This window comes from Corvus kubaryi, unplaced genomic scaffold (genome assembly GCF_017639235.1).
Source record: "Corvus kubaryi isolate FWS band 111438036 unplaced genomic scaffold, C.kubaryi_AGA036_p1.0 136, whole genome shotgun sequence".
Lineage (NCBI taxonomy): Eukaryota > Metazoa > Chordata > Aves > Passeriformes > Corvidae > Corvus > Corvus kubaryi.
Window position 1 is genome coordinate 12,091,011 of NW_024580670.1, and position 23,214 is coordinate 12,114,224.

Sequence of the window (23,214 nt, forward strand, 5' to 3'; positions counted from 1 at the left end):
AAGCTAAGCCTCAGCAATCATTCTAACTACAGTTATAACACAAACTTCAAATCTTGATTGTGTTAAAAAGAAAATCTAAGATCTTGTTTTGATTAACCCATCAGATGCAAACTAACAGAAGCATTTCTGACAGTGATGGAAGCTATGCAAGTAAAATTTGACAATGCTTGAAAAATGTCAGTGATGGAAGAATCCCTCCTCTCCACAGCTATCAATTTTAAATGTGTGCTGACTCTACTTCTCAAGTCAAAGTTATAACATGTAAATTCCTAGAATAGCGTTGGTGAGTGCAGAGATTACCTCTATACACAGATTATTTCTATAGCAACACTCAAAAGTGTGCTTTTACATCACATCGCCCAAAGCAGTCATTACTGATATTTAAATTTAACTCTTTATACTACATGATTAAAATCTTTGAATTCCAGCATTCTACTTTAATGCACATTTGATAAAAACCAGGTAGGTAAAAAGATTACATATACGGATTATGCATCTAAAGTTGCAGAAGTGAATTTGTTTACCTTTTAGAAGAGCTACTTTAGCAATAGGTTCATTTAGATCTTGGTCATCCATTTGAGCATCTAAAAAAAAACCCCACACCTTTCAGAGAGCAGGCAGACTGCAGACAGTTCTCATATACACATTCTTTACATGGAGAGAAGCTTTTATGCTCTCAATTTACATGAGCTGAATTATGAAGCTGCAAAATAGACAATCCTGTTCTAAGCTTGCATCTGACTCTGCATAATACACTCCATTCTTTTCAGAAAATGCTCCTGATTACCTAGATTTAATTCAAACCAATTTGAGGTTACAGAAATCTCAGTTAAACTCTTACCTGTAGTGTCGTCACTGCTTTTTTCCTTGCTTGGGCTAAGGGTGTCGGACAAATCGTTCGATTCTTTGACTCGTGCTTGGTTCTCTGCAAAAGACAAGGAAAAGCAACGACAATCAATCAATGCTTTGTTCATAATTTCTCCTATACACCAAACTACTGCTAAATGTCAACAGAAAACGACTTGGTTCAAGAAACAGTTAAAAACCTGCTGTTTGCTTATTTCTTTGCAAGTCTGGGCTAAAATGGATTCTGCATCCCTGGAGTCATTAACCCAGCCTAGCCTCTAACAGGGGATGCAACTGCCTCGTGCACAGCTTGAACTTGGGTTAATGCTGTGTTCTTGCCAGCTGGAACTGTGGAAAAGCTGATTCAATCAGCAAACAAATAAGAAAAGAAGACTAGAACAATGCAGATACTGTAGCAAGTTAGAAAGAAACTGCTGTTAAGAATAAAACTGTGCCTCAGTATTTTGGACAAATAAAATAATAACAACAAGTCTTGTACATACTGTACTGTTCAAAATAAGTGTGGTGTGAACCATTAAAGAATCACAGCAATCTAAATTAATACACTAATTCCTAGAAAGAATTTTCAGTTTAAATTGTATTAAGAGAAAGCAGTGTATGTTCTTTCCACCAAAAAAAAAAAACCTTCATGAAATATCTGTTCATATATAATACAGCTTAGTGAAGCCAGACAGTTTTGGGTTTTTTTGGATTGCTGTTTTTTTTTTTGTTGTTGGGCTTTTTTTCCCAGTTCTAGATTTTTAGTGGAGATCACATATTTTCAAAAAATGAGGGGATTTAATTACACCAGTGCATCCTTTTCCCAAACAGAATCACCCCTGACTCAAAGTCTAAATATTATATGTGACTGAAATATACTTTTAAAAATTTGTCTTAAATAACAATTCTGGTTTAGTTCTGATGGGTCCATCAAAAAAGGACACACCATCTCTGTATGTGGGCTAACCCAGCAGGTCTGTCAGCAAAGAACTGTCACTAACATGCAGGTGAGGTTATGCAAAATGAAATCTTTCTTGGCTGCCTATTCGGAGCCTCGCTTTGACAGCACTGCTGCCCACCTGCAGGTTAACAGAGGTTTCCTCTGAGTCTCAAGTTCCAGGCAGAGATATTATATAAAAAAGGGGTCAATACAGCATTCCCAGTACACAGACTTCTACCATCCATGCAGAAAAGCAAAGAGAACACAAATAATTTCACCACATGTCGATAACATACATGCAACAATGAAGTACCAGGACACACGAAGAAAGAAGCACATCAATAAATAAATCGTGTTATACAATAGGGTTAGTGTATGAAAATAAGTAAAAACCAAAGGGGTAATGAGACATCTTTTCAAACAATGAGAGAATACACAGAACTAAATTTCTCCAAAACTAAGTAAGTGGAAACTGGTGACAACCTGTGCACCTACATAAGGAAACCCACATGACAGAACATGGACAGGTTAACAGAAAAAAAACCCCTGAAGTTTTCTTCATCTAACATGAAACGTTCTCTATAACTGTGTCAGATTAACATCTATTTATACATGAAACAGAAGGCAGCAGGTACAACAAAGCAGCTGATGAAGAGCCAGACTCTTCCCATCCTAACGCAACCAAAATAACTGGAGAAGAGGAAGGGAAAAAGCACCTGTACAGTTAAAACACATTAGAGGTTCAGACCTGGCAGTTATTCCAAACAACTCCCATGATTTTAGCAGACTTCAAAGTTCATCATGATTGCTGTAGTTAAAAACTTAATCTTTGGGGGTGGTTCTTTGCTAAAACAAAAAGGGATCTTTCTTATTTTTAGGAATAAGGTTTTTAACTAATATCTAAAGATGTTACAAATCAAAACATTTTACATTATCATATAGAATCAAGCTCAAAGGACTGTCATTGAAACTGCAATAATTACTAAACCAAGTAATACATGCTTTTTTAAACTATTCAGAAAAGTATAACCTAAAAGCCTCACCCATGTCAGTTATATTAGTGGTCGATCCAGAAGCACTAAGCTGAGCAAGATCCATTTCCAACTAACTTTACCATATCTGGGCATCCATAGAAATACTGCTCTGTGCAAAATGGGAGGAACAGTGCGAGCTCCAACCACTGAATTAATTGTCTCTACCACAGCTCCCCCTTATATACTTCCTCCCCAACCACCCTCGGTACACCAGCATCTTCCTCCCTCCTGTCCTCCTCCCTCTGAAACAAGGCACAAAAGATTAGGCACCAGAGGAAAGATGCACCAGTTCTACATGTGAAGCAGCAGAAGTCAAAAAGACAAATTATTAGAAACCTGCTTCCTATTCTGGAACCAGAGTCGTAAGCACAAACCCCCTTCCTGTACTGTATTATATCACAGCAGTTGTTCCTATTTCCCATAATAAAACGGAGCTGAATAAATATAGCCGAAGTGATAAAGTATATTAAAATGTATTGACATCATACTTGATGAGTTAGAATATATTACCAAACACTAAAAATAGCTCAGGGCTTTGCAATGGAAGGGGCATGCAAGTATTACGTTACAGTTACTGTATGCATTCTTTTGCCAAATATGGCACCTTGTCTATAGCTTCCTCACATACAGAAAGGGGTTAAAGGTGCTACTCTGTGCATTAAAGGAAGAGAAGACAAAATAAGTATCTCTAAAACACTGGACCTTTTAACAAACTAACATTTATTCAACACAACAACACTTTGTGGAAGGACAGAGGGTAAAGAAATGAGGCAGTATGTCTAGACATCAATAAAAAGCTGCAAGAGAGGAGTGATCCTGCAAGAGCAAACAATTGTACATTATTAGATACACGGGAAATATTGACCTGCACACTTTGCAGCATTCCTGACCTTGGCATTATAGGGTTAGGATAACTGTTCCTTGACAAGGTAAGTCTTTTCTAATTGGCTCCTTTAATTTAACTTGCTTTACACATTAGAGAAAAGAGTTAGAGATGCACAGATACATTTTACTTGGAAAAGACACATTTAGGAAGTTAATACTTATTTTAGAGTTATGAGGGTGTAAGTTAGAAAATAGTCGAATTAAAATACACTTTTATTTAACACTTAAAATTACACCAAACATTACACCAAACATTATTTCCATGTAGCCCTATAACAAAACCAAAATCCTGTTTGGAATTCATGCAGGCATTAAAGCTTGAATTGAATTTATAAGAATTATTACATATATATATTTTTAATGAATATTCAGGTAAGAACTAAGTCAATATTGAGACTAGCATTTCATGCACTCCATCTCCAAAAATGGTTTCCATTAAATCTTTTTACCCTGCAATAGTATTTGGAGTAGAATTCAGCAAACAATTTCCCTCCCCTTTATTGAATTTCTCCTCAAATGCATATTCAATCAAAACTCAAACTGCTGGCTTAACACAGAACATGCACTGAGTGACAGAAAAAGCATGCTTCAAAAACAGTTAAATAATCCAGAAGTCTAACCTTTCAAAAGCTTTGTTTCTTCCACTTTGGTTAGATGTCCTTCATCTATGATCTTGTCTGCCAAACAAAATAAGTGTTACTTTCCGAGCTCAAATTTAACCAGCTTTTCCCTGCACGCATCTACATAGAGTACATTCCATGACCAAATTAAAAGCTGATAATATTACTTCCTACTCAGGCTTGAACAAAAACTTTATTCTGGTACAGAATAATGAAACAGAGCACACAAGCCTACTGGAACTTTGTGATACAGTGCATAATTATTTCTCCTTATTAACTTACATAATGCTGCAGGTCACTAATGAGAATTTAGAAAAATTAACTTTATGTACTTTAAAAAAAAAATCTAATAGGAAGCAACAAATAATTAATGTATTTCTCAAGTTTTGTGATCAAAAAAGGAATTTGAAGAGCTGGTTGCCTGAAACAGACATCCACCCAAAACAGCAGAAATGTAGAAATGCACCACAATAAAACAGCAGTAGAGAAGTCTCCTCCACATCACAATTGCTTTTAACAGTGCCTGTGAAAGGTACACAGAAATAGCCCTTCTTTGTTGAAATCTTTCAAAAGAGCTACACAAACCTTCAAAAAATCAGGAATGCATCACATTCAGGTTCATGAAAAATGGAGTTTTTATAAAAAGTCTACTTTAGGGAAGTCTACTCCATGTATGTGAGGTGCACAAAAACCCTAGAAGTGGAATTTGAGACTAGATAGCTAACTGCATCCTAACTGCTGCTAGGACATGAAGGTAAACAAGAACACCAAGGGAAGAACAGGATTGGATTAATCAAAGACACTAAAAAAACTACTGAATAATTCACTTCTTTTTTCAGATGAGATTTCATTATTTCAAACTCCTTAAGAAGTGATGCCAACACAGAATTATTGAGGGTCCCATCTTACAGATCAAGTCCTCGGTTTTTGTGCAGTAGATTTTGCAGGTTTTGTGCAGTAGATTTTGACCACGGTAAAAGCTGTTAGTCCCTCAAATATCAGGCTTGAAGCTGCCTTTGCCTCCCCTCTGTGCTCTCCCTCCCAGATCCCTGATACTCAGGCAGGGAATGCAGTTTGCTGGTTACTCCATGTGCTGTTAGCAGGTAACTGAGACACAGAGAAGGCTGAATGAACAGCACAAACAGGAGAGTTCAGACTAAGGAAGCTGAATGACAGTAAATCCACTTCAAATTTTTAACTTAAAAAAAATAAATGAAATAACTTTAGTCAGAATTTCCAGCTTCAAGTATTTTTGAAGATTACTCTGACGGCACGTTGCTGTAACTATGACAATCTAAGGACAGATGCAGGACAAGATCTGGGAGGAGATATCCTTTACAACCATAGATGGCATACAAGCTTCCAGACAAAAAGCCCTGAAGTCGGGTTTTCATGACCAAAAGCTTGTCCCGTCCTCTACCCTCCCCCACAGCCAGATAAAGCAGTCTAAACCAGATGTTCCCTCCACCTACTTTTATCAACAAAAATTATCCTGCGTTAGTGTAATATTTTACTAATACTGCTTCAGAAATACACAGAACACAACACTGGATTTTCAGGACTGGCTTTAGGTCTCAAGCAACTGTAAGAGATCACTCATCATCCAAGTTCAGAACAGCCTCGAGTTCCTCAGAGCTGGTGAGAATGACTGTGCTTACACTGAGAAAGGCACCGTGGAAGGAATCAAGTTACTGGCAGCCACAAGTCAGGAGCTCGAGTGATATCATGAGTCCTCTTCCATATTAAAATAAAATAAATCTAAACAAAAGTCTTCATATACGATAATTCCAGGACTCAGCTGTAGCTAGAAGACAGGTGGAAGGGAAGGCAGCAAGGAAAGAGCTGAGGAATTCTCCCTGTAGATCTGAAAAAACCAGCTGAATGCAAAAGCAAGTAGCTTTCAACTGCTTGATCTGAAGGGGTAACACCTCAACCATGCTAGGCTGCTAGCTTAAAATAGGCTTCTATAATCAGCTTACAGAGGAAAATTTAGCATTATGAATTGATAGATCTGTTAGCTTTCACAATTCAGTAACTGCTAAACCCCGAATAATTACAATACAAAACACAGACTACCCTCCTTGGCACAGATGTTTTCCAAACTAACTTTTGCAGCAGCTCTTCACACTCCATTTCCATGACTAAAAGAAATTACAGGTATGTTTTCTTTAGGTTTTTTTTGTTTCTGTGGTGGCTTACTGCTTTCTAGTGTCCATTACTGATTTCACCATTTATACAAAAGGTGTCTCCTTGGCACTGTTTCTTCAGCCAAGACCTCGAGCAGCAGCACACAAGTCCCTTTGCCCAGCCTGACCCAAAGCTGGCACAGTCAGTGTTTTGCACTTGGTGACTGACACCTTTCCTAACTTCCAGAACGAGTGAACATTCTCTGTGTTTCAATAACGCTACCATTAATATATGGCATAAGCCAACAAAAAGGTAGTTTATTTCAGCATGCTGGTGTGTATTTAGATAATACACAGAAAATTGGATGTTAGTATCACCAAACTACACAGAATTTTATTTTTCACTGTTACCACCCTAGTCACTAAAAATGGCAGAATCCAGACAACAATCAGAAAGCAAAAGCTAAAGAGATGTCTTCTTTATAACATCTCTTTCAAATCCCTGCATTTTTTTATTTTACTATTTCAGAAAACTTCATAAACCAAATTTATTTTTAAATCCGTATTTTCCCTGGATCAAGACGTACAGTCTTGGCTACCAAAATATAATTTAGGGTGAGGATCCTATCTTTAATTTCTGGCACAAAAGAATTTTAGCTTTCATGCAATCCACTCCCTACTTAGCAGAAAGCACAGAGATGCATACAACTAATGTTTTTACTGATACAATCTGCTGTGAAGTTAAGCTTTCAGTTCATTTCTAAGATAATTCATATTTCCTTTTGCTGATGAATGCAGCTTAAAGCCAGCTTTCCTTTAGGTTTTTAGGCATTTATTATCTTTTCAATTTAAGAACTCCATTTTAGATTTGGGTTGCCTATCACTATGTGCAATATAATAGCTAAGATCTGTTAACATTAAAATTATCACTTAAGTAACATGGCCCCTCTATATTTGTATTTTGGCATCAAAATAGTTTTGAAGAAGGCCAGGTTTGAAAACCAATAAAAAACCTGTCCCTCAACATACAAATTTCCAACCATCTGAAAAAAGTGATACTAAACAGCTTTAACTTTACTTGACACCTGCAGGTCCAAAGGAAAAGTCAAAAATAATCAATCAATCCATCAAAAAACTACAGTTAATAAATTTGCAAAAATCAGTTTGGTGAAAAGAAAAAAAAAGTAGACTTGCATTTAAAATCAAATGCAAAAATCACAAAGTAAGGGAAAAAAATCAGGACACAAATGAAGGATTAGACTGGATGTGAAAGACAGGAATCTAGCAGGGCAACAAATCTTACTTTGGTCTATACATCATCACATTTTTGCTAATAATGCATATCATGTACTAGTCAAAAAGAAGCACCGTGACTTCTGCTGTTGATACCACTGATTTTCACCAGTGGTTACTAAAAAACCACTATGGAATGAGCAACAAGTGAACTGGATGTAATGATCAGAAAGTAACAGACTTCCCAGATCATTCAGAGCCAGATTTCATAACACTCCACAGATGTTACAGATCAGGACACGTTACTGGATGATACTGTGAGCGCATTGTGCTTAAAAAATAAAAATAATTACAAAATATCTTTAAAAACCTGCAGAAGCAGGATTTTACAAGCCATCTGGTTTCTGGGATTTTTATTGTATTATTATTGTTTAAATAATAAACCTGCTCCTCTCTCAATACTTAAATCTCTGGGCAAAACCCCAACATACTACCACATGATTAACTATTTATTCTCTCTGTATTGCCAATCTTTACGATATTATTCTACACTATTTTCTGTGTACCTTAAAACTTGAGTTCCTGACAATCTCTGGAACTGTATTTTTTCTTCCCAGGAGTTCCCAACCCTTGATGCTACACAGAGCAAAGAATAGGAGTAGGACTGAAGGGTAGCATTTACGTACAAAAGATAAAGAATACATTGTACAGTTTGCAGTTTTTAACCTCATGATATTGTGAGGCCTAGTTAAACACATTTGAATGCGGAAAAGGCAAACTTTCGGTCCAAGAAGAAATACAAGAGCCAATGATTTGGATTTTTTCTTGATGTGAGAGTAAAAACTTAGACTGTCATAAAAAATACAAGATACTGAACCCTTTTGAACTCATATTCATTCTTTTAAAAGTGAAGCAGGCGAGGCCTTGCAGTGTCTTCCCTCTTAGCTTTCAGTGTCTCGAGAAAGGGTAGGCATAAATACACTGATCTTAATTTTACCCTTCTTAGTACTTTTTTTATATCTTAAAATCTTTTACTAGATACTGTTGATCACTTTTCCTCCTCAATAGTGACAAGACTGATCACATTTAGTTTGCCGAAGTGATACTAATCTAGGTTTTGTCAAAATTGGTTCAGCTAACATCCAAACAATGCAAACAGGCAACCAATTTGTATTTGAATATCACACAGTGTGCTCCTCATGTTCAGTCTAGACAAAAAAAGTTTACTCAAACATTTAACTTCATTTTTACGTACTGATCAAAGATGATTCATATAAGATCTTTGCAAAATTTAGAATTATTTTAAACTGCAGCCTGACAGAAGACAGCTAGCAGTCATTAATTTTTTTAAATAAACATTTTTTAAATAAATAAAGTTTAAATTTGCTTTGACAAACATTAGCAGTATCACGTCATTCGGTTTATGGCACTGCAATCTGGATCACAAGAAGTAAAATCAAACAAGTCTGCTAAACTTCCTCGTGAAAATTTGAGAGGAAAGAGTCCAATGGGCATAATGTCAAAAAAAGATACTGTCTTATTTCTGCTTCTAAATGCTTCTCTGCTCAATTTTACGTGCATAAGTTCTATAAACTCTGGGTTTTTTTGAAGTTTAGTAGCACTTTGCTTCTCTTCATTCTAATGGTATTTTTCTTTTGGTAGGCAAAAGGTATTAACATCTTCAGTTTTTCCTTAATTATACATGTGCAGACAGTGCTGTTTCATTACTCATTTTCAAAAGTCATTTGCTTTGAAAAACACATTTCACATTCCAGAATAACACCTCTTTAGAAAGATTGGTATTGCAATTTTCTGTTTTTCTTAACAGTCTCTTGGATTTCCACATACAAACTATGGACTTGTTTTCCCTTTTGTTCTTCATTACAACTAATTGGAGAATGTGTAAGGCCTTTAGTTATCAGACAAATTATAGATATGTGAAAAGGCACCTCATGTCTGTCCTTCTGCCTGGGATATTTGCTTAAACTGAAAGGCTTTCAACTTAATTTGTAACAGGTGAAAAATTACACTCAGTTTTACACATCATGTGGCAACATAACACCCTTTTGTTGGTCAGGGCACAAAAATGGATGAGCTGAGAAGAAGAGACAACGTGACCATCACTTTGCAAGAGCTAAGATATCCTATTCCTTCTTCTACCAGACATCTGTGTAACACCACAATGCCACAATTCTGCACTTAGAAAATTTCTGCTACTACAGAAACATTAAATAGTAGTGATAAATTCTGGTTTCATCCACCTTTTCTGTGTTTTCTGTTGTTTTTAAAGCAAATGTGAACACTCTTGTACTCACTCTGACATTCTATGAACTGATGAATAAAAGTGCAGTCCCCTCCACTCTTTGAAAGAAAGTGCTCTAGTAGAGAAAGAAACACTTCAGTTTACATCTTCTTATCATTTTCAAATTGATGCAACAAAAAATTTGAAAGGCATATTAACAATATTTGTCAGTGTACTCACAATGGACTTTTGAATCAAATCTGAGTTAATATGCAAGCAGACAAGACATGAAATTGAAATGATGTCTGAGGGATACTAGGAAATAGATTACTCTTTTGAACTGATCAGAAGAAAGAAGTACTTCAACTGCATTTTCAAAAGACACACGTTTTTAACCTATATTCTTCAGAATTTTTATTAGCTTTAAAAGGGTATTTTCTAAGTTTTTTATTAGTCTTCATGTTGATTCTTCATATCTAATACCCTCTATTTTAAAAGTGTTGTTGAATATCTCCCTACACTTTTTAAACAGTTTCACTTTGAAAAGACAGTTCTGCAGCAGAGTTCCTAAAACTGGGCTCCATTCCCAAGTCTACTCAAGTTCTTGTTCAGCTCCCAACTCCATCAGAATTCCTGCATCTCTTCAAGGTGCAAACACTTCCTTTCTGAAGAACCTCAAAAATTGTTTGACCAAGAGTCCAGCAGTGTGAAAAGGCTGTCATCAGTACAAAGCTGCAGAATATGGTACATTCTAACCAAATTGTTCAATCATTAGCTCTGACATCAGAAGCTCAACTGCAAAACTAAGCTTTACTATATTTCAAAGTTACTCTATAAACTTTTTTTTAACCCACAAGGACAGAGCTTTTAAAAAACAGCACCAGGCTCTAAAATTTATTTTCCATATTTAAACTTCCCTTTTTATTTTTTTCTCCATTTTTACCTGGTCCTCTAAGTGATCATATACAAATTTCTCATATCTTTCTTTATGTAATATATGGCTCACAAAATTTAAAGATGAAAGCCAGGTGTGGTGCAACACACTGAGAAAAATACCACTTTTTGCAACAACTTAGTTCTACACAACTTTTATCAGGGGCTTGATGTACAAACAAGTTCCTCTCTTCTGCACCAGCTTTTCCAGATGTGCAATGAGAGAAAATGAATGCCTAACCATTATCCTCTAATACACTTTTTTTATGAAAAGCCTCTGGAGAGGCTATGAGTTCTTAGTTCCTCTACTCTGAATACAACTCTTGGCTGCTACAGCCACAGAAAAAAAGTAATGTAAAATCATTATTCTTGTCATGGCCAGGTAGTGTGCCTGTGCACATACTTTGAGAGAACGAGAGACAAAAGGAATTTTAAAAAGCATACTGATTTTACATGGGGTTTACAGTTTTCCTCTTAAATTCCCAAAGTTGCTCAGTCTGCATTATAAACCCAAAATTCTTAGTTCTTCTAAAATAATGCAAAACTACACAGCAAAAAAACCCCAATGAAAAACCAACAGTAACTGCTTCCTGCTGCTTTTAAGAGAACAAAATCCAAAATCTGGCAGAGCAAATAACTGCCCATCTGTCACACAAGGGCTACATAAGGGACCGGAAGATGCAGAAAGGCACAGACTGTCATGAAGAGAACACAGGGCAGCAAGCTGTAAAATGCCAGAGAAACGGGGATGGATCAGGTATGGCAGAGATGCAGAAAAATGTACAACTGACAGAATAATGAAAAACTATGCTAAAATACAGAATAATGAAATAGCATGGTATGTGCATGACAAACAAGGTGATAGATTGTATAAACACACAGAAAGAGAACTTGAATGAGCAGTTATATGTTGTCTGTACTCAAAGAGAAATAACTCGGCCAACAGCTTCCTAAAACTTCCAGGTTTAAGCACAAGTTCCACTGCTAGTTATAGAATGGAGGAATCTATCTTGTCACACATCCATTCAGATGACACTGACTCTTATACAATCCAAAATAAGTCCAAAAAGGATTGCTTCTTCAACTTTGACCAAAAAAGTGAGTTTCAGTGATATAATGATATTTGTTATAATCACATAATGATTTTTAAATGTGCAATTTTAAAATTTGGACTTGTAAAAGGTATCAGTACTTAAAAAACTCACATGACATTCCTACCAACAATTTTAAAACAAACAAAAATTGTTTCTTTAAAAAAACCAAGTCTAGTATGATGTTATAAATTATTCCTCTATGAAATAATTTATATTTGAAGTCAGAGCTCAACACCTTTTACTGTATGTTTCAAATTAGGTCTAGTTTAAAAAAAAAAGAAAAGTAGACTCATTTCTTAACCATTCTATCAAATATTAAGCTATTACCAACCTAAAATTACGCATCAACAAGATGGATCAATCTATATAAAAATAAAATCTCATGGCAGTCTACAGAACTAGGAACAAATATTGAGTGTCCTGCTTGCCAACCTCAGTGTGCACCACAGCTAAGGGCCTAAAATGCTAAGACGCTTAGAGCAACCAGCACTCTGAAGATTTAGGGGAGGTTTTGGTACAGTTCCTGTAGGTGTTTAACAGATCTCTCCTCCTGGTCCCAATAAGGACCAGCCATGAGGTTATGTCATGATTAACTTTTGATTTTGCTATTGGTCTCCCTAGTTAAGAACCTCTTAACTTACAAATATGCATATGGAGCTTCAAAATTCTGTCTCAAAAATACAAAACCAGTAATCCTTAAACACTGTGAATACTGGTTAAAACCATGAGTTCTCTATATAGGTCCCCAAACCTTCAAACCAATCCTACCACCATTCCTCAGATTGTAGAAGCAAGCTACATCAAGGAAAGAATTAAAATTTACATAAGAGGATAAATACATCTCAGCCAATTAAACAATCTGGAATCATAACTGGAATATTTTTTGCTACATGTGATATTGGACAATTTCACTCAAAAAACTTCGTGTACATTAAGACACATGAGCTAAACTATTTGGCTTTAACTAACTGGCCTCTAAAAAACCCTATCACTTAGATCAAGTTGTATTAATTCCTGTTTCACATAAAGATACTCCTGAGTTTTAAAAAGTTAGTTTCCACTATTTATAAATTTTATATACTCACTTTTTTCATATTTACGTTATAAAAAAAATAGGTTTTGCTGACTTTACTTAGCATACCCAACTTCACTAGAAAAATACTGTATGTCTATGTGTTGCAAAGGAAAATTAAAAGGAGAAACAATCAATGAGCTCTTCACTTTCTTGTGCCACAACCCTGACATCATTCATTCAGTAGACACCTCCTGATTCCAGTGACAGCCTATCACAAACAAAAAAGAACCCCAACAAACAAGGACAGCCTCCAAAGCCTCCAAGTTGTTTTGTTGTATTTTACGGAACTTTCCAACAACACTGTGACTGGAAGCATAAGCAAAAAAAAAAAAAAAAGCAAAAAAGCTGGTCAGGAGTGGACAAATTCATTTCAAAGAGAAATAATTCCAAGCAAAACTTTAGAGAACATTTTGAATTTTTTCATCTTCAAACATCAACCATAAGACAAAAGGTAGCCTTCAGATACACTACCTTTCTCTGTGCTCCCATTAATTTTAGGTATGAAGTCGTCAACTTGTATGCCTAGGATTAAGAAAGGGCATTATTTTTGGAACCAACAAAAATGTTCTGGGTTTTGTTTCTTTATAAACACAGCATTTTGAAATGTACCTGGCTTTTCATACCACCTCCTCACAAGCACCTTATCAGACAAACCAGGCAAAGTTTGATGTGTTTCCTACAACAGATCACGTTGCTGTTTGTTCAAACGTCTAAGAGGTTTATTAACTCCAAAGAATTACTGCCTATTACATACATATATATGTGCATATATAGATTAAAAAGTATTTTAAAATCTAATGTTTCTATGTCCCCTCCAAGCCTCGGGCCCCGGGCCAGAGTAAACACCCGCAGCAGCAGCGCCCTCTGCTGGCCCTGCCCCGACACGGAACCACCAGTCCAGGAGAGCTCCTTACTGGGATAACTGGGAATAGGAACTCTTCCACCAGACACCGAGACTACAAGATTATCATAACAAAAGTAACTGAACAGCAAATCCGGAAACCAGCTTGAAACAAGAAACTGATCACACCTACCTAAGCTGTTGTGTTCTTTAAGAGTTTTCTCTTGAAGGTGTTCTAACCGTACTGTAAACAGAAGTCCAAGATAAAGGTATTTCACAGATAAAAAGAAAAACAAATAATCAAAGTTCCTTCCCCGCTAGTGACTAACCTTGTAAAGCAGTCAGCCGCTCATTGGTGAAGTCATTATCAGCCTGCAAAGCTTCTATTTTTGCTTGAAGCTCTTGCTCTCTTTCTTCCATTTCATCTATTTTATGCTGCAATTCCTTTTTCTCAGCCAGTCCTTTCTGTTGGATTTCTTCTTGTCTTCCTTCTGCTACCTGCTCAAAAAGATTTTTAAAAATGTTAAAAAATTAACATGTGGAAGAATAGATCTTCTTGACGTTTATGCAACTAAACGTACATAAGTAACTTCTTTTGCTAATCAGATAAAGGAAAAAAAAAATCAAAATCTGTTACTTTTACATGAAGTTCACTTCAGGTAGACTGAGAGAATCTCAAAATATCTTACCTAACTTTTTGACTGAGGAACATAAATGTTACAGCAACAGTAAAGGGCCCTAGAACTAAGAAATGCCCAAAGTCTCCCAGCATCTCAATTCAGTCAAAACCCAAGAGCCCTTCTGAACTGAATGTACATTATACAGACCAACTTGATTGAAAGCCACATTTTTCTTTGCTGGATCTCAAGATCATAAGTTTCAAACAGTCTCCTCCCTCAAAACAAGGTAATAAGTTTCAATTTTGATTCTTCTGTGTATACTCATCATCATCAGTGATCAACCCATTGCTGGGGAAACAACTGCCTTAAGACCAGCAATTTAACATTTTAATTTGGAAAGAAAAATTTCACTGATGTACTGAACTAGGAACCTAGGCTCCAATTCCAGTATTTATCCAAGACAAATGCAACAACTGTCTCAGGTCTCCAGAGATAACACCATTACCTCCCTCGTCCACAACTCCTATTTATCTAGATCAGCGACTCTTGGAGAACAGGCTTTATCATGAAGTGATTATTCTGTTCTCCAGCACAAAGGACCTTAAATATTAATATACTTAGATATTTAGTTTAATATCAAACTTAATAGCAAGATTGAAGATGAGCCATATTATTATTACTATGTGGTGTTGTAACTGCACAAAGAGGCAACATGAAACGCAAATTTATTTCTAATTCTAGTTTTCATTCCTCTTACCTTTAAGATGTTTAGCTTGAACGTTACTAGTCCAAATAAAAGCAGCTGGATACAAAGTTTTACACTAGACATAATTTTATACTATAGTATATTTCAGCTCCAAAAGTATGGTAACTTTCAAACTGAATGAAGAGGGAACCTTTTCAGGAAGTTACTTAACTGATGACAGTTTCAATGACATTAAAACTGAACCTAAAGAATATGTAGAAGATGATGTGTGTCTATTGTTAACATGTTGTTTAACAAGTTTCTTAGCCTTTTTTGTTTGCTACATTAGAAATTAAACTGTATTTATTTGTTCCACTTATCACAGTTCTATCCAAAGTCAGATGAAGTTTTGTCATTACCTTCAGCTTGTCAGAAAGATCTTTAATTTCATTTACAGCTCCATTGTACTTATTAGCTAATTCCCTTAATTCTTCCTGAGTCCGCTCATTCATTTCTTTCAGGTGTGTACATTCATCTTCTGTATTACTTAAACTCCGCTGTAAGACAGAATTGTTATGCAGTAAATAACAACAAAAGACAGACAATAAGCTACCAAACACTGCAAATGATCTATTTTTTCCAAGCAGTTACATATGCACAGGATGCCAACTATGGGGATATAGCAAATAATGATAACGGAAAAAAAATAAAGGAAAAGAGAATAATGCAAGATATTATAGGGGCAGAAATCTTGAAGAAAGTATCCAACACTTTAACTGTAAAAGCTCCTTTTCGAGTGTACTTTGTACAAGTAGTTAAGCATATGTTTCTATAAATGCTACAGTTTAAACAAGGTCTTACAGTATTTTTTTTACTGCATGTATGTCATTTTCCCATCATGTATGTCACACACACAGTAACTTCTGTAAGACAGCTTCATGAATTTTGAAATCGGGGGGAAAGGGAGGAGCTGAAAGAACAGTTTCTCATTAACTGTAACAATCTTAGTCCTGTCCAATACAAGAAATAAACACTACTACTTAATATTCTGCAAGTGTCACAGTACAACAGATACTGACGAATTGCAGCAACAAAACAGGCATGTAAATAGCAGCAGTTACAACTATTTTCAGCACTTCCAGGAGACCAGGCATGAAACTTCAATACCTCCACTTCAGACAATTTTCTGACCACTTCAATTTTCTCCTGAAGGACCCGCCTCAGGGACTCTTTGGCTGTTGTCTCATAATTGTGTTTGTCTTCCTGTAATGCTATAAGCTCTTTTCGTATACTGTCTTCTGTTTGATTCTGCACATATAAAATAATTCAAGAATAGAATATAAATTACAATTTTGCTCATTAAATAAATTAGATTGTGATAAAGCCTGTTCTATTAAAAAATGTTTAGCAATTCCTGATAGATAAGAAAACGTTATGTACAAATCAGCGATCAAAGATTCTTGATTCTTCTTACGCCCAGACAACTGGGTACAAACAAGTTATTTTTTGAAGTGTATGTATAGTAGCACATGTTCAATGGTCAGCTTTGATTCCAGGAAATTTATGGGTCATTTTTGGGCACTGCTAAGACAATGTCAAGCCTAGGAGACCTACAACTGGACAAACCAGGAACCTACAAGAGGAAAGGCCTTACACTTATAATGTAGATAATTGAGAGGAAATAGAAATAAAATAAAAATCCAAGGCAGGCATAGATGGCCTAAACAACAATCAGGGGAGCATATACTTGTAACTTGACTATCAGACAGGACATGGGCAATGAAAACAACAGCCACTTACTGAGATGCCTTGAAATACAGAGCAGATCAACAGTTTTTCTGCTACTAAGATTATCAAAGTTGCATAGGCTCATTTTGGAAAGTTTATGTTCCAAATGCTTTCCTACAACTAGCTATTTTCAAAACTCTTGAAAAGAGCTGCCTTTCAGCATTCCTAACATTCAACTTTAAGCGAGCTACTTACCTTTGAACAAGCCTGTAATTGATTTCCCATAACTTCTAGTCTTGATAGCAGCCTGTCTTCATCTATTAAAGCCTAGAAGAAAAGAAGTATCACCTCAGAATTATCATGTGCTCAATGAAGTGCCAGTAGAGTTCTGCTTTAAAGACCTGAATTTTGTTGGAGTACTTACTGCTGATAGCTATTTCAAAGGTACATAACATTTATTAAACATTGTGTTTTGCACAGTTTTAGAGAACCACCATGAAGTTTTTATTATTTCTGCTGCTTTTTCCCCCATTAACAGCTAAAATTTGTATGGCAGTGCATAGTTCACTCCATAAGGAAAAGGATGCCTGCAGATACCTGCCAACTAGTATCTGAAGCCTCTTGTGTGACAGCAAGTAGTCGCTGAAGGGTTGCCAGCTTCTGTTCCAACATTTGTTCCCGATGTAAGGCTTCCTGTGAAGAGAGCAGGGCACCAGTCAGTTCAGCTAGAACAACTCAGGAAATCAAAAGTAACAGAAAAGATCCCAAAATACAACAAAAAAGGAAATGTGAGTGGCAAACACTGTCACTTGTTCAAAATCATGAGAAGCCCCATTCCATTTTATGAATCCACAAATTTATTTGGATAGTTTAATTGGAAAATGCCATCCTATAACCTCAGGTTCCTAAACCTTCATTTTTTATGCTATGTTGCACATGCTGAGAACACACTGTTATTCTTTCCAAGACTTAAAGACACTTTGTCTTGTCAATAATTTGAGTAACAAAACTGCAGACACCAAAAGGCAGCTTGGCAGCTTCCATGCAATGAGCTGTTCATCCTCAAATGAGGTCACGAAAGAGAAATGCCAAGCAAGAACTCCTATTTTTGTTTGATTTTTGGTTTATGACAGGAAGATAGAAGAGCATCTTCGTTAACTCCAGGATATGGAGAATGAACAGATTGGTGAGTATGTATTTGGCTTCCCAAGAAAGAGCATCTGCATGAGCTGCTTCCTGCTAAGTCAGCAAATATGTATAAAGATAGTATCTATCTCAAAAGCCTTGATGTGAACAAATAAAAATTGCCACTATCAAACAAAATCGGGCAAAATAAATCAGTAGAACTTATACACAGTTAAACCTGGATAGCATTTACCAGCAAAAAAGCTTCAATCTTTTTCCCAGAAAGCTGATTTTATCATCCTTTCTAAAGAGTTTACTTTTACCTATCAGCACACATTAAACACATTAAACTTAATGTGCTGCCATTTTGCAGTCCAACTCTTCTGTGACGTGACATCTTGGGGAAAACACACCTATTAAAACTGACACAGAAGCAGGCACAGAAAGGCTGGTGATACCAGTGAGGAAGAAGAGCTGCCAGCACTGTCCCTTCCTGTGTAGTTTCCAACAGATGCAAGCCACAGCATAAGATTTGTGTTTTGAACAAAAATACTCAGCCAAACTAAATGCCCTTTAAAAAAAACTTACTTGTAGATACTGTGAAAGCTGAAACAATTCCTGAGAATACATACTGGGAGTGTTAGCAGCAACCTGAAAAAGAAGATAAGTAAGACTCAGAAGGGTTTTGCAAAATTCACTTAGATCTAGTCACAAAGGTAAACTTCAGATTATCTATTAACAGCATTTTGCTTCATTTATTGTTCTGTTACTCTTTATGCTTTTTTTAATCATAGAACTTTCCAACTCGAGACTTAGGCCCCACTGTGTTTGTCTACACAAGTTCTTGAACCACCAACACACCAATGAGTTTAAAGCTTTTGTTCCAGCTGAGACTAAACTGACAAAAAAGAAACAAGCAGCACAAAGGTGAAGCCATTCAGCCCAAGGACAAACACAAATCGTGGGCTTCCTATTCAATGTCATCACACATATTATGACTGCAGATTTTCTGCTGTTATCACCATCATCATCTCCCTTTAAAAGTATCAATTTCAGATTTAAGGAATACCTGCAATATCTTTGATTAATAACAAACTGTTCTTCACTTGGAGAGAAGCAGAGGGTTGTTCTGTGGGCTTATTTCAGCCAATCTATTTATTTACTAATTATTGTAGGCTTCCTACACTGAAATAATTTTTAACTGTTTTCCCACAGTTATACCTGCAGTCTCTCCTCAGGATTTCTGCCCTTGCCCTGGATTCAAGCCACACATACTGTTTTGAAATCTCAACTTAAACACAGTCTATAAACTCCTCAGGTTGCTGGCTTCATAAATAAGTTCCCACAGTTTCTTGAAATTTTGTTCTTCATGTTTAAAACTCTGATTAGAACCTATTTAAGTTAATCCTTCCTTTTAGAGACTTGAGAAATAATCAACTCCTGATCACTCTTCTCAAGAGAATATCTATTAACAGCTTTTCTACAAGTTCCCCACATTACCAAAACTGGGTTTAAGAATTACACTTGACAGTACTGACTCCATGACTCTACAGTGAGCAACTCCATCTATGCAAGAGAAGCAGAGAGCTTTGGTCTCAATCTTCCTTGGGAACATGACAGTACTTTCCAGACTGCAGCACAGCTTCTCCTCCATAAAAAACATGATATAAAGAAAACAGACCTTATCTAAACACCAAATCATGAGCTACTCTTGGGTCCCACAGAACATCAAGTATTAAATTATGCAAGACCTGTTAGTCTGTCAACCTGTACCTGGAAATTAACTATCTTAACATCAACGGTTTTGGTCCAAAGCCATGTTTCAGGTGCCACAGTGTAAAAAGTCAACTTACCTTCAAATACACACTGTAATACTGCATTACTTCTCTACCTTAAGTGTCACTCAAAATATTAAATTGGGTAAAAACATGCAGTGGAAAACATATCCAAATGTTACTGGACAGACTTCACTATTTCTTCACCTTTATAACAAGTCTGAAAACAGCATGTGGCTGAATAAGGCATAAACCAGCAAATTACTGAATTACCTTGTCAACAGGACTTGGCAATGGAGCATGGATAACACTAAAAAATAAAAAAAAGGAAGTAAACACAAAATGCACAAATGTTGTACTTAGACATTTTCACCAGTACTAAAAATTTAACATCATACATTTTTACTATTTCTTATTTGGACGTGCAATTAAATGGAAAATTTCCCATAATAACTTACTTTTACTTATCTTCCCACAAGCAAAGACCCCCTAAAGCTTCCTGCAAGTATTTCTGGATACTAATGATAAAAGGATATTTAAATAAGCAATAAACCCCATAGAATTGTGGATAATGAAAGATGACTAAAATTATGTCATTTGTGATTAGCACTCAGTGCAAACAAAATGCTAAAGTTTTTGTTTCTACTACTCTTGGAAAACTTCTTAAGAATGTGCATATACACAGAAAATGCTGCCAGTATTCATCTGAGTTTCCATTAGCTTCACTTTAGTTGACTCCATGTGCATTTAAAGGAGCCAAAATAATAAATAAAGAAAGAGGGCAGGAGAACTTGCTCATTTGCTTTCTTTTTCTCTATATTCTTCTGTTTCTAATACCCATTTCAGTAGAGTAAACCAGTCAGAAAAGCCTGACTACATAAGAATTTTTTTCTTCTTTTAGAGAACTTCTTTATTCTTCATAGGTGCCTTAATTACTAAAAACAACAAGCAAATGAGATTTTTTTTCTCATAATGCCTGCAAAAGAACCATGCTTTCAGTTACTTGCTTTGCAGGATCACAGGAAAATAAACTGCTCCCATGATGGTTTTAAACATACTATCCATCAAATCCTCATCATACAGTAGGTGAATTTTGGTGCAGGTGAATACTTATTCTTACTCTGATCGCAATCGAGCTTCCATTCCATCTGGAAGGAACAGTTTGATTGTGGAGACTATACATCCATGGGTAACTGAAAAGAAACAAATACTACGTCATCATGATCCATCACTATTTAATTGTAAGTTCAGTGCTTAATGTTATAGTAACGAAGCAAACTGTCTTGAGACAGGCAAAGAGGAGGAGGCATGAACACCTTCAAGCACCAGTGCCTGGGTCTGCCCTCTCAAACCTCCTCTGGACACAGGAAACTTCATCATTACAAACTTGAACAGGTTATGCTGTGTACTCAGCCCTGGCTGTGGAGCAGGTCCAGTTCCAACTCTTCCACATGCAGCAATACCTGAAACTGGTCTTTACTACAGTAAGTTCAAAAAGTTAATGTGTTGATCATAAAGTGAGTGAAGAGGAATGCATCTTACCTGCGCTACGTAACAGGAATGCAGAGGTATAAACAAAGTAATGAGCTGCCTTTTTGACAAGATTCCTACAAGCAAATCCAGGCACTTAGAAAGTAACACAGCCAATTTGTGTTACCAACACTCACTTCAAGATCTGGAACTTGACAAGTGATTATTATTTACAAACAAGGATAGAAAAGGGAACGCAGAGGAAGAGTGTAGGAACCACTGAGAAGTACATCCTTTTGAACACCATGAGCAGCATCATCCAAGACAATGCATCTCTGTTTCAGGGTGCTTGTAGTGCACATCTACTGTGTAGCCCTAGACAAGTAGCCTTTTGTTTCAGAAGAGGTAAACTTGCTCCTTGAGGACTAAATTCAAGATTCTTCAAACTCTAGAAAGAGTCTAAGAAATAGAGGAGGAAATGCAATATTTGATTCTTACATTAAGTTCAAACTTTCTATACAATGTTTCAAAAAATGTTACTGATACCATTTTCGATGCCTTTGCAAACAGTCAAATTATGTCTGCCTTGGCTGACTTTTTTTTCCCCTTGTATGGTTCTATGAATTGGGAAGTAAAAAGTATTTCCAGATACATGGAAAGTTAGCTAAACATTGTTCCCAAAATACTACCACAAATGAGATACAAACGAGTGTATGGTGACCTATCATGTACCACCATACCTCCAGCACCCACTAACACATAAAGACAAATAGCTGCTCTACTTTCTCGGTTATTAATATCAGTAAAACAGTTAATCTGGCTTTGAAAAAAAAGGGCAATGGGTGTTTTAGGACATTGGTAGTACTCCAGGGAAATGAGACAGGTCTTTAAGGAAGCTACCTCAATAGAATCTAAAAATACAGGAGAAATGATCCAACCAAGACAAGCTGGTTTTGACCTTTATTTATAGCTAAAAGCTAATGCTTTGGAGACAGTCTCCTGGCTAGAGCACCTTGTTTTTTCAGGCTGACCTGGTAAAGTATTAAATTTACTTGCCGGGGCAGAATAGATTAATCTGCAGGGTTTGGGGTCTTTATTTATAATGGAATAAATCCAGTTTGCAAAAACATTTAAAAAATACATTAACAATACTAGCTGTAGCCTGTAATACATAGCTTTCATAATGAAGAATTTTTCCTTTAAGAGAAAATTAGTGATTTTAATAAGAAAACATTAGGATACCTGACATTAAATACCAACAGACAGCTTTACCTTTGGGTCACATATCGGGTAAGATGATATAATTCTGAAGTTTTTCTGTCAACAGCTAGACTAACAAAAATCTCCTAAAATCTTTAGGAGCTTCATTTATGTCAAATTAAGATACAATGGGCATCTAGCAAAAGGTCTCAAATAAACAGTGACTGGGAAAGGATACCAAGCATTTTGATAAATTTATAAAATTAAAATAGTAAGAAAGAAAACAACACCCAAACCCTGCAGTCTGATCTTTAGCTATCAGTTCATCGCAATTGGAAAAATAAGGAGCAAGCATGAGGGAAAGGTAAAGCAACACAGAAAACATGAATACAGTACTGAATGCACAGGACAGCAGCAATGGTTTAAATTCAGGTCTATAGTATGTCCTTCGAGGAATTAACAAGAAAAGGCAGTGGAGCAACCCCTGGTTTCCCAGTGGGGCTGAGACACCCCCTGTCCCCGCAGCTCACCCCCCTCTCCATCCCACTCACCTCCGGGCGCTCCGAGGGGCCGCCGCTCCCGCCCGGCCCCGGCACAGCCGGCATCGCGCAGCGCCCCCGCCAGGGGGCGCCCCAGCGCCAGCCACCGCGGCCGCCGAGCCCGCCCCGCCCCGCGCGCGCCCTCCGGAGCGGGAACAGCCACTCCACATCCACTGCCCCCTCCACAGCCACTGCCCCCTCCA

At 36.6% G+C, this 23,214-nt stretch overlaps 1 protein-coding gene across 36 annotated transcripts in view; it reads right to left on the reverse strand.

The window, feature by feature from the left end:
- LOC121659406 (sarcolemma associated protein) overlaps positions 1-23,214 on the reverse strand; it is a 79,138-nt gene that overhangs the window by 18,993 nt on the left and 36,931 nt on the right. For 7 of the 36 annotated variants that reach the window (XM_042017500.1, XM_042017521.1, XM_042017504.1 and 4 more), the window contains 14 exons: positions 20,923-20,995; positions 20,076-20,112; positions 18,616-18,678; positions 17,500-17,595; positions 17,158-17,229; positions 16,342-16,482; positions 15,594-15,731; positions 14,199-14,367; positions 14,063-14,113; positions 13,500-13,550; positions 10,000-10,062; positions 4,326-4,382; positions 842-925; positions 525-584 (listed from right to left, as the gene is read on the reverse strand). In XM_042017500.1, coding sequence (XP_041873434.1) covers positions 525-584; positions 842-925; positions 4,326-4,382; positions 10,000-10,062; positions 13,500-13,550; positions 14,063-14,113; positions 14,199-14,367; positions 15,594-15,731; positions 16,342-16,482; positions 17,158-17,229; positions 17,500-17,595; positions 18,616-18,678; positions 20,076-20,112; positions 20,923-20,995 — 1,155 coding nt within the window. Of the gene's footprint in view, positions 1-524; positions 585-841; positions 926-1,046; positions 1,148-2,829; positions 2,984-4,325; positions 4,383-9,999; positions 10,063-13,499; positions 13,551-14,062; positions 14,114-14,198; positions 14,368-15,593; positions 15,732-16,341; positions 16,483-17,157; positions 17,230-17,499; positions 17,596-18,615; positions 18,679-20,075; positions 20,113-20,922; positions 20,996-23,214 lie in introns of those variants that run through there. The other 29 variants (XM_042017536.1, XM_042017537.1, XM_042017524.1 and 26 more) reach the window with 15 other exon arrangements.